The sequence below is a fragment of the Rhinoraja longicauda genome, chromosome 44, assembly GCF_053455715.1.
Source record: "Rhinoraja longicauda isolate Sanriku21f chromosome 44, sRhiLon1.1, whole genome shotgun sequence".
In the NCBI taxonomy this organism is placed as follows: domain Eukaryota; kingdom Metazoa; phylum Chordata; class Chondrichthyes; order Rajiformes; family Arhynchobatidae; genus Rhinoraja; species Rhinoraja longicauda.
This window is the reverse complement of record NC_135996.1, coordinates 6,865,277-6,876,514: the sequence shown is the minus strand read 5'-3', so window position 1 is coordinate 6,876,514 and position 11,238 is coordinate 6,865,277. Positions and strand designations below refer to the sequence as shown.

General features: G+C 48.5%; 1 protein-coding gene across 2 annotated transcripts in view; it reads left to right on the top strand.

The window, feature by feature from the left end:
• Positions 1-516: 516 nt before the first annotated feature.
• clk2a (CDC-like kinase 2a) overlaps positions 517-11,238 on the top strand; it is a 29,004-nt gene continuing 18,282 nt past the window's right edge. For both annotated transcript variants that reach the window (XM_078432013.1, XM_078432012.1), the window contains exons 1-2: positions 517-656; positions 5,845-6,002. In XM_078432013.1, the coding sequence (XP_078288139.1) occupies positions 5,845-6,002 (158 nt within the window). In that variant the 5' untranslated portion in view covers positions 517-656. The remainder of the gene's footprint in view (positions 657-5,844; positions 6,003-11,238) is intronic.

Below are 11,238 nucleotides of genomic sequence, written 5' to 3'. Positions count from 1 at the left end.
AGGGACATTGGCACCCATGATGAGGGACATTGGCACCCATGAAGAGAGACATTGGCACCCATGACACATGGGATATTGGCACCCATGATGAGGTGCATTGGCACCCATGAGGCGGGAAGTTTGAATCTTTGCCGTCAACGGACGCCGGGGGGGGAGGTGGGCGGGAGATTTGGGTACGACGTCAGTTGATTGACGGGACGCGCGCCCAATCCGGTGCGCGGGAGAGGGAAGGGACCAGCGGCGAAAGGTTGTGCGTCATCTGATGGACTGGACCACGCGGCCAATCGGCTGCGTTGGAGTGGGCGGGACGAGAGGAGGGGAGGAACGAAGGGGGTCCGACGTCACCTGACGGACGGGAAGAAGACCAATCAAACGCGGCAGCGGGGGGCGGGACACGTCTGACGGGCGGGGCAAACCTCTGACGTCGGCTGATGGCGACCAATCAGGGTCCGTGGGTTTGGGCGGGACCGTTGCGTGAACGAGTGGGCGGGAGCGGCGTGATGGCGTCACAGAGGGCGTGGTCAGGCTGCCGTTGCCGTGAGGGTTTTTTTTGAGCATCGGAGGGGAGAAGAGAGAGAGAGAAGTTTGCGGTCCGGAGGAATTCTGCCATCACGGATTTCTTGTGGGACAAGCACACTGGGCTGGCTGCGAAGACGGTGAGGGGAAGGCGGGGGGGGGGGGGGTTGTGCGAGGGAGGCGGGCGGGCGGGCGGGTGGGGTTTTGTGGAGCGGACGAACCTCAGGCTCAGGGCTGCGAACGACAGCTTGGGCGAAGGAGACAAGATGGCGGCGGCGCTGCCGCCAAATGGCGGCCAGCAGGGATCGGGGGTCCGTCGTCACACCCTTCCTTGCCCGCCCGCCGGCCCTCGCCAAAACCCCGCTCCCCTGCGTCCAGAGGCGGGCAAAAAAACACCGTGAAAAATGGGCTATGGGGCGAATCTTGTGTTGGGTGGGGGAGGGGGGAGGAGGAGGAGGAGGGCGCGATTGCACATGCGCAGAGCGCGCTGCCTGCTGGGAGTTGTAGTCCCCCTTTTTGATGTTTGCCCGGATGTTGACAAGAGAACATATTAATAATAATAATATATTTATTTTATATAGCGCCTTATCACATGCTCAAAGCGCTTTACAAATACATTTAACATAGAGACAAACAGACAAACTATCCTGATATTATCATCATATCATATCATCATATATATACAGCCGGAAACAGGCCTTTTCGGCCCTCCAAGTCCGTGCCGCCCCAGTGATCCCCGCACACTAACACTATCCTACACCCACTAGGGACAATGTTTACATTTACCCAGCCAATTAACCTACATACCTGTACGTCTTTGGAGTGTGGGAGGAAACCGAAGATGTCGGAGTAAACCCACGCAGGTCACGGGGAGAACGTACAAACTCCTTACAGTGCAGCGCCCGTAGTCAGGATCGAACCTGAGTCTCCGGCGCTGCATTCGCTGTAAAGCAGCAACTCTACCGCTGCGCTACCGTGCCGCCAAGTTGTTGACAAGAGAAGATGGACACGCCAAAGTGTTGGGGGCAGGCAGCAAGCATCTCTGGAGAGGGTGAAATGGGTTGACGTTTCAGGTCGAGACCCTTCTTCAGACTTTCAATGCAATTCTGCATTTACTTGATCAAACGTCTGCTTTGATCTGAAGGTGTTTATTCACAAAACGCTGGAGTAACTCAGCAGGTCAGGCAGCATCTCAGGAGAGAAGGGATGGGTGACGTTTCGGGTCGAGACTGAAGAAGGGTCTCAACCCGATACGTCACCCAATCCTTCTCTCCTGAGATGCTGCCTGACCCGCTGAGTTACTCCAGCATTTTGTGAATAAATACCTTCGATTTGTACCAGCATCTGCAATTATTTTCTTAGAGAAGATGGACACACCAAAGTATTGGGGCAGGCAGCAAGCATCTCTGGAGAGATGGGTTAACGTTTCAGGTCGAGACCCTTCTTCAGACCTTCAATGAAATTCTGCATTTACTTGATCAAACGTCTGCTTTGATCTGAAGGTGTTTATTCACAAAATGCTGGAGTAACTCAGACAACAGGTCAGGCAGCATCTCAGAAGAGAAGGAATGGGTGACGTTTCGAGTCGAGACTGAAGAAGGGTCTCGACCCGATACGTCACCCATTCCTTCTCTCCTGAGATGCTGCCTTACCTGCTGAGTTACTCCAGCATTTTGTGAATAAATACCTTTGATTTGTACCAGCATCTGCAGTTATTTTCTTACACTGCTTTGATCTGAGACCACACCTGGAGTACTGTGCAGTTTTGGGCTCCAAATTTGAGGATGGACATTCTTGCTATTGAGGGAGTGCAGTGTGCGTTCACGAGGTTAATTCCCAGGATGGCGGGACTGTCGTATGTTGAAAGACTGAAGCGACTGGGCTTGTATACACTAGAATTTAGACGGACGAGAGGGGATCTTATTGAAACATATAAGATTATTAAGGGATGTCTTTAAGTGCTCTATCTCATCCCCCTGATGTTGGGGGAGTCCAGAACCGGGGGGCATAGTTTAAGTTTAAGGGGTAGGCCATTTAAAACGGAGATAAGGAAAAACGTTTTGAATCTGTGGAATTCTCTGCCTCAGAAGACAGTGGAGGCCAACTCGCTGGATGTTTTCAAGAGAGATGAGATAGAGCTCTTAACGATAGTGGAGTCAAGGGAGATGGGGAGAAGGCAGGAATGGGGTACTGATTGTGGATGATCAGCCATGATCGCAGTGAATCTTTGTCGAAGAGAGGCAGTGGAGGCTTGTAGCCCCATGTACTGCAGAGTGTGTGTGCTGTTGATGTGTTGGCCAGCTGAGCAACATAGTTTGCAGAAGGAAACACCCACAGGTACTGGAAATCCCAAAATAGAAAAACAAAGTCCTTTAAATGCTCTATTTGAGAGGTGGTTGATTGAGTCATGCACAATAACAACATTTAAAAGATACTTGGTACAGGGATTGGAATGGCTCAAAAGGATAAAGGCCAGGGGTGCAGTGCTGCTGGACCTCACCAGAGTGCCACTCCGGCACCTCTGTTAAAAAAAAAAAAAATCCAAAATAAATAGTGGGAAATTTTAACCTGCGGGGAATTTAATACCAGCACCTAAAAAATGAGTACTGCAACACTGATAAATGGCAAATGTTGTCTAGTTTGGATGAGTGGTCAGCAAGGAAGATTGGGGCCCAACGGCCTGCCTCTCTGCTGCATGGCGGAACATTCAGCAAGGCAGACGGCAGCTATAGAGAGGGGAATCAAAGGAGAGGGAAGAAGGATCTCGACCCAAAACGTTGCCCATTCCTTCTCTCCAGAGATGCTGCCTGTCCCGCTGAGTTACTCCAGCTTTTTGTGTCTTATCTTCGGGAAAACAAATAATGTTTGAGGAGGTACAGAAACTGCAGATGCTTTTTTACAAGAAAAGTAAACACTGTGCTGGAGTAAGTCAGTGGGTCAGGGAGCATCTTTGGAGAACATTGAAAGGTGGTGTTTTGGGTTGGAACCCACCTTCAGTCTATTTGGGGGGGGGGGGGGGGGAAGGAGGAAGAGGGGAAGGACTAGACGGGATAGGCAGATGGTTGGACAAATATTCGGCAAAATAGTTGCCACGTCTAGGCTTGGTTCTGTTGATGCAGATGGGGTATTTGATGTTATCGGAGCATGCAGCTGATGTTGATTTGATGGAACATATATTGACATGTTGGAGAATTCACCGTCTCCTTTAAAATTAGCCGTGCTTGATGATGGCTGACAGTACATTTGGCAATTGGCACTTCCTTTTGTGGTAAAGATAGTTTGTCATTGGCAGTACGCATCTTATTCAATGTTTTCTCGTTGACCTGATTCTGCAATGTTTCCCATCTCTGGCACAGCAACATTGGTTTATGTTTTAATGCTCTTGATTTTATTGGGACTTGCGTTCTGTAACTCAGTGGAACAGGCAGCATCTTTGTAAAATATGGACAGGTAACGTTTCGGTTCGGGACCCTTCAAATAGGATGTTGCCTATCCGAAGGGATCTGACCCGAAACATCACCTATCCATCTTTTACAGAGATGCTGCCTGACCTGCTGAGTTACTCCAGAACCTTGTGTCTATTTTCTAAAGAAATAATACATTTGGTTACTTTATCCAAATCATTGAAATGTTTTTCAAAAGGTTGTGGACTCAACACTGATCCTTGCGTAACCCCACGAGTCACTGCCTGCCACCCAGAAAAGATCCTTTAATTCCTACTATTTCCTCTTCAGCTACGAGTTATCACTTTTTGCCAATATATTAACCACAAATGTTCTTATTGGCACATCAGCACCTCCTGCCCTGGCAGTTCTGGAAACCACCTAACCACGGTGAATTGAACGTCTTGGTCCCTCCCCTTCTTTTAAAGCAGCTGGATTATTTATAGAAATTCCACATTCCAGGATACCAATAGTGTCATACAGGCCCTTTGGCCCAAGTTGCCCATGCTGACCAACATGCCCCATCTAAACTCCTCATCTCCTCATCTAAGCTCCTCATCTAAACAGGAACGGGGTACTGATTGAGAGTGATCAGCCATGATCGCATTGAATGGCGGTGCTGGCTCGAAGGGCTGAATGGCCTACTCCTGCACCTATTGTCTATTGTCTATAAACTCCTCATCTCCACCAAGTCAATCTCCACCACCACACACTCTACACTGACAAACTGCATCACTGAAATAAAATCTTGGCTTCAATCAAATTTCCTCAAACTCAACTGCAACAAATCTGAAATCATCATCATTGGTCCAAAAACGCTCACCAAATCCACCCAAAACTTCATCCTCAATATTGATGGTCTCCCAGTATCCACCTCCCCTCACCACCGGAATCTTGGAATCATCTTTGATCAAACCCTCTCCTTCGACAAACACATCAAACACATCACAAAGACAGCCTTCTTCCACCTCAAAAACATTGCCCGTCTCCGTCCATCCCTCTCCTCCACAGCTGCAGAAACCCTCATCCACGCCTTCATCACCTCCCGTCTGGACTACTGCAACAGCCTCCTCTATGGCGCACCCTCAAAAATCATCAGTAAACTTCAATACATTCAAAACTCCGCTGCCCGTCTACTCACCCACACCCCGATCCGTGACCATATCAACCCCGTCCTTTACAAACTCCACTGGCTCCCCATCCCCCAGAGAATCCAGTACAAAATCCTCCTCATGACCTACAAAGCCCTCCATAACCTGGCCCCATCCTACCTGACTGACGACCTCCACAGGCACACTCCCACCTGCACCCTCCGCTCTGCTGCTGCCAATCTCCTATCCCCCCCCATCCGGACCAAACTCAGATCCTGGGGGGACAGGGCTTTCTCCATCGCTGCTCCCACCCTATGGAACTCACTACCCCAAACCGTCAGAGACTCCTCCTCACTCACCACATTCAAAACATCACTGAAGTCTCACCTGTTCAGTACTGCCTTCAACCACTGAAGGTCACCTCACCTTCTGTCTCCTTTCTCTGTTCGTTTACTTATTTATCTATTTATTCACTTCCCTATGTTCTTTAAATCCCTGTAAAGCGTCTTTGAGTGTATGAAAAGCGCTATATAAATGTAATACATTATTATTATTATTATTATAAACTAGTTCTTAGCCAATTGACCCATATCTCTCTAAACCTTTACTATCCATGTACCTGTCCAAATGTCTTAAATGGTGTGATTGTTGTAACACACAGGTTGTGGAAAGTACTTTGTTGCTTGAAGATTGGAACAGGACGAAGTAATTTAGCTGTTTGCTCTTTCCATGAGTTCCATGTGGTTCCGTTCCACTCGCCTGCCTGAACTACAATGCCCCCTCTCTTTTTTCAGATGCCTCGTTTGAGGCGGTACCGCTCATCAGACCGAGAGAGCCGGGAGAGTTACCACGACCGTTACCGGCGAAGCAGACGGGGCAGGCGGAGATCACGGTCGAGGAGTAGTGACCGGGATAGGCGGCACAGGAACGAGAGTTACATCAGGTCGAGAAGGTTTGTGCCTTTTCCTGCCTGTTTAAACCTTCAGCCTGAATCTGCTTTCTCGAGTGTAACTAGGACGTGAGTTTAGGAGCAAGGAGGTCCTCCTGCAGTGGTACAGGGCCCTGGTGAGACTGCATCTGGAGTATTGTGTGCAGTTTTGATCTCCTAACTTTTTGGAAGGACATTCTTGCTAATGAGACAGTGCAGCGTAGGTTCACCAGGTTAATTCCCGGGATGGCGGGACTGACATATGATGAAAGAATGGGTCGACTGGGCTGGTATTTACTGGAATTTAGAAGGATGGGAGGGGATCTTATAGAAACATATAAAAAAAATAAGGGATTGGACAGGCTAGATGCAGGAAACTGTTCCCCATGTTGGGGGAGTCCAGAACCAGGGGTCACAGTTTAAGAATAAGGGGTAGGTCATTTACCTAAGGGGTAGGCTGCTGAGATGAGGAAAACCTTTTTCACCCAGAGAGTTATGAATCTGTGGAATTCTCTGCCACGGAGGCCGATTTACTGGATGTTTTCTAGAGAGAGTTAGATTTAGCTCTTGGAGTTAAAGGAATCAAGGGATATGGGGAAGAAGCAGGAGCGGGGTACTGATTTTAGACGATCACCCATGTCATATTGAATGGTGGTGCTGGCTCAAAGGGCCGAGTGGCCTACTCCTGCATCTGTTTTCTGTTTCTATGAAGAGATGGCAGATGACCTAGAAGAGTAACTCACTTGGGTTCAATCGATATTGTGCCATGGAGAGACCCTTCAGCCCACCAAGTCCTTGCTGACCATCAATAGCCTGCTTTCACCCTAGTGCCAGCCTAAACTATTTTATTCTTCCCACATTTCCATCAATTACCGCCCCAGAACTTTGCCTCTCATCTACAGGCTACACAGATTATTATACTGCTGAGCTGCATATTTTACAAACATGGAAGGAAACTGAATCACTTGGGGAGGGGGGGGTGGGGGGCGTGCATGCAAACTTCAGACAGAACACAAAGTGCCGGAGAAACTCGGCGGCTGAGGCAGCACCTTTGGAGGATGTGGATAGGCAACTTTTTAGGTCTGGACCCCCCTTTACAGCCGACTGGAAATGTCACCTCTCCACATCATTCCGGAAGCTGAGTCTCCACCGGCACTTTCTCTTCTGCGCCAGGTTCCAGCATCTGCAGTTCCTTGAATCTCCACACAGGCAGCACTAGATGTCAGGATTGAACCAAAGATGCTAAGTACGTCACCAAAAGATTTTTGGGTGCAGTGGTCATGGCTGTGGATCTCTCGTTAACGGTCGCTCGTTTGGATTGCCGATCTCTCTCCTGGCAAGTTGCTGGATTGCGAGATAGCAGTCTCGACCTGTCATGTGGCAGGCACTGGCTGCTTTGGAGGTGATTTAGCTTTGAAGCCCGTGAACCCTGGCCACGGGTGGAGGGGGCCATCACTGCATGTTCATCTCCCGTCTCTGAGCAGCCAAGCATGGCTGGACAGTGTGTGCCTCTCCACAGAGCCTCGTCGGTGACAGGGCCATTGTGCCTGCACGTTCCCACTGGCCATGATAAGGAACAGAAGGGCAGGGATCTATGAAATCCGCCCAGGTTAACATATGAGTCACCAGGCAGTCAGTTGCCTTCAGGCAAGTAGTTACCGGTTAGACCTGTCTGTTGCTTTTTTAGTAAATGAGTGCAACAGTGTCAACCCGATTCGAAGCTGTGGAAACAATCGACCGACCGCAGGCAGTTTGCATGCATGACCCGAACCTAATGCTGCGTGGGGCTCAATATTGCGTTGAGTCCATGAAGATTACTCCCCAGGGGTCAGTACATTCACCTGTCATGCCTATTTTCTGCACTAAATTGGCCGTGGCAGGAGAAGAGTGAGTACAGTGGTGCAGATGCTCAAGCTGTTGCCCGCAGTTCCAGAGACGGGTTCGATCCTGTCTTCAAGGCGCTGTCTGTGTAGAGTTTGCACGTTTAGATACAGCGCAGAAACAGGCCCTTCGGCCCACCGAGTCAGCACGGCCAGGGATCCCCGCACATTCACACTACCCTACGGACACTAGGGACAATTTTACATTTGCACCAAGCCAATTAACCTGCAAAACTGCGTCTTTGGAGTGTGGGAGGAAACCAAAGTTCTCGGGAGAAAACCCAAGCAGGTCACGGGGAGAACGTACAAACTCCGCACAGACAAGCCCCTGTAATCAGGATCGAACCTGGATCTCTGGCGCTGTAAGGCAGCAAATCTACCGCTACACCATCGTTCCTGGTGGGTTTCCTCGGAGTAAGCTTCCCAAATGTAGGTGCTTCCCAACCAGCTGTTGCACTGACTTTTGCTGCTTTGGTCAATTTAAATCTTAAGCAATGTTTCAACTGTTGATCAATTTAGAGATGTTCCAACAATTAACATTTTCACCCAGAGAGTGATTGGAATCTGAAATGTACTTCCTTCGTGGGTGGTGAAGGCACTGACTCTCACAACATCCAAGTACCTCAGCCTGCACATCTATTGATCGATTTAAAGGTGCAGCATGGAAACGGGCCCTTCGACCCACCGGCCATCAATCGCCCGTTTACATTGGTCCTTTGTTATTCCACTTTCTCATCCACTCCCTACACACAAGGGGGAATTTACAGAGGGCCAATCAAACTACAAACCCACACATTTCTGGGATGTGGGAGGACATGGTAACGACAATTTCATTCAAATTTATTTTTGAATGACAATAAAAGTGATTTGATTTGAAACCCACAGAGTCACAGGGAGCACGTGCAAACTCTGCACAGACAGCATCTAAGGTCGGGGTTGAACTTTGACAATGCCAAGAAGGATACGGGCCAAGTGCTGGTAAATGGGATTAACAATGGATGATCTGCGTGACCATGATGGGCTGAAGGGTCTGTTTCTATGCTGTATAACTCACTCTAATATACAATGGTCTCTAGCCGAGGAAAATCTATGGATGTTGGAAATCTGAAATCAAATGGAAAATGCTAGAAACTCTGGAGGTCAAACAGCATTTTTGGAGAGGAATGGACCAGAAATTATAATTTTGTTTCCCCTTCCACTGATCTGCAGAGTTCACAGCATTTTCTGTTTTGAATTTGAATACAATCCTTATTCTGTGGGCTGGCTGTGCCTGTACATTGATTGCTGATATTTTTTATTATCCTTATTCATAAATTTAAGTGCACGTAATCTGGTTTTCTTTTGCGTGCCAATGCTTTTATGGAAACAAACGTGTGTCCCTGAAAGTGAGAGCTCACAACTGCAGCGCTGGTCTATTTGTCCATTTATATACTCTTCTTGTGTTCTTCCTAGCCATAGTCATCCTAGTCACACAGCACGAAAACAGACCTTTCGGCCCAACTTGCCCATGATGACCACGATGCCCCATCTACACTAGTCCCACCTGCCTGCATTTGGCCCATATCCCTCTAAACCTATAGGAAAGAAACTGCAAATGCTGGTTAAAATCGAAGGTAGGCACACAATGCTGGAGTAACTCAGCGGGTCATGCAGCATGTAAATTTACCCGGTGTGGGACGAATAAAGGAATATATTATCTCGGGAGAGAAGGAATGGGTGACGTTTCGGGTCGAGACCCTTCTTCAGACTGAAGAAGGGTCTCGACCCGAAACGTCCCCCATTCCTTCTCTCCCGAGATAATGCTGCATGACCCGCTGAGTTAGTCCAGCTTTGTGTGTCTACCTTCCCTCTAAACCGATCCATCTACCTGTCCAAAGAACTGTTATAATACCCACCTCAACTCTCTCTGTATGGAAAAAGTTGCCCCTCGAGTTCCCATTTCACCTTAAACCTCTGGATAAAAGACTGCATTTACTCAATTTATTCCCCTCATGATCTTCAGCACGTCTAAAAGATCACTCCTCATCCTCCTGCGCTCCAAGGAATAAGTCGTAGCCTGACCAGCATCTCCATATAGATCAGGGCCTCGTGACCTGGCAACATCCTTGTAAATCCCCCCTCCACTCTTTCCACCTTAATAACATGCGTTCAAAAGCAGGGTGACCAAAACTGAACACAATGCTCCAAATGCAACCTCACCACTGTGTTGTACAACTGCAGCATAACATCCCAACTTGTATACTGAGAAAAAAACAATGTACCGAAAATCTTCTTGTTCGGCCTGTTTACCTGTGACGCCACTTTCACCGAGCTATGTCCGTGCAGTTCTAGACCCCTCTGCTCTACAACACTCGCCAGAGCCTAAACTCCATTAGCCTTTCGTCAGCCCACTTGCCCAACTGATCACGATCCTGCTGTAATTTTTTTGACGACTATTTTCGCTGTCCACAATGCCACCCACTTAAGTGTCACCTGCGTACTTACTAATCATGCATTCTCATCCAAATCGTTGATATGAACACAAACAGCAAGAGGCCCCGCACCGGTCCCTGAGGCATACCATTAGTCACATGCCTCCTGTCGTAAGAACAACTTTGCACCATCACCCTCTGCTTCCTTCGATTGAAGCCAATTCTCTGTCCAGTTGGTTAGCTCTCTCTGGATCCAATGCGCTCTGACCTTCCAGAGCAGCCTACATGTGCCAACCCTATGAAATGCCTTTCTGAAGTCTGTATGGACAACATCTATGTCTTTGCCTTCATTGACAGTTTTTGGTTACTTCATGAAAATAAATTATTTCATGTACTGGAGGTGGGATAATCTGTATCTCAAATCCCACGGGTATTGAGACAAAGGTAGATACAAATGACTACAGCAGCTCCCCCACACCCCACAATTAAGCGCTACCTTGTTAAGGCCCAGCTTTGTACCCCAAACTCCTACAATCCAAACGTGGGAATGGTTCGGCACAGTGCCGCAGCGGTAGAGTTGCTGCCTGACAGCGCAGGGACCCAGGTTCGATCCTGACTGCAGCTGTTGTCTGTACAGAGTTTGTACGTTCTCCCTGTGACTGTGGGTTTTCTCTGGGTGCTCGGGTTTCCGCCCGCACTCCGAAGACGTACGGGTTTGTAGGTTAATTGGCTTTGGTAAATTGCTCCGAGTGTGTAGGACGTTACACTGGGATAACATAGAACTGTGTAAGTAGGTGATCGCTGGGCCAAAGGGCCTGTTTCCATGCTGTATCTCTAAACTAAACTGAGGTGCGAGATTCTCAAAATGGATCTCTGACCTTCGTCTGCAGTGAGGCTGCAGATTATTGGTTGCAGCGTTGAAGGAGTCTTGCTGCAAGGTCAGGGCTGACAACCTGGTGCATTTGTGTG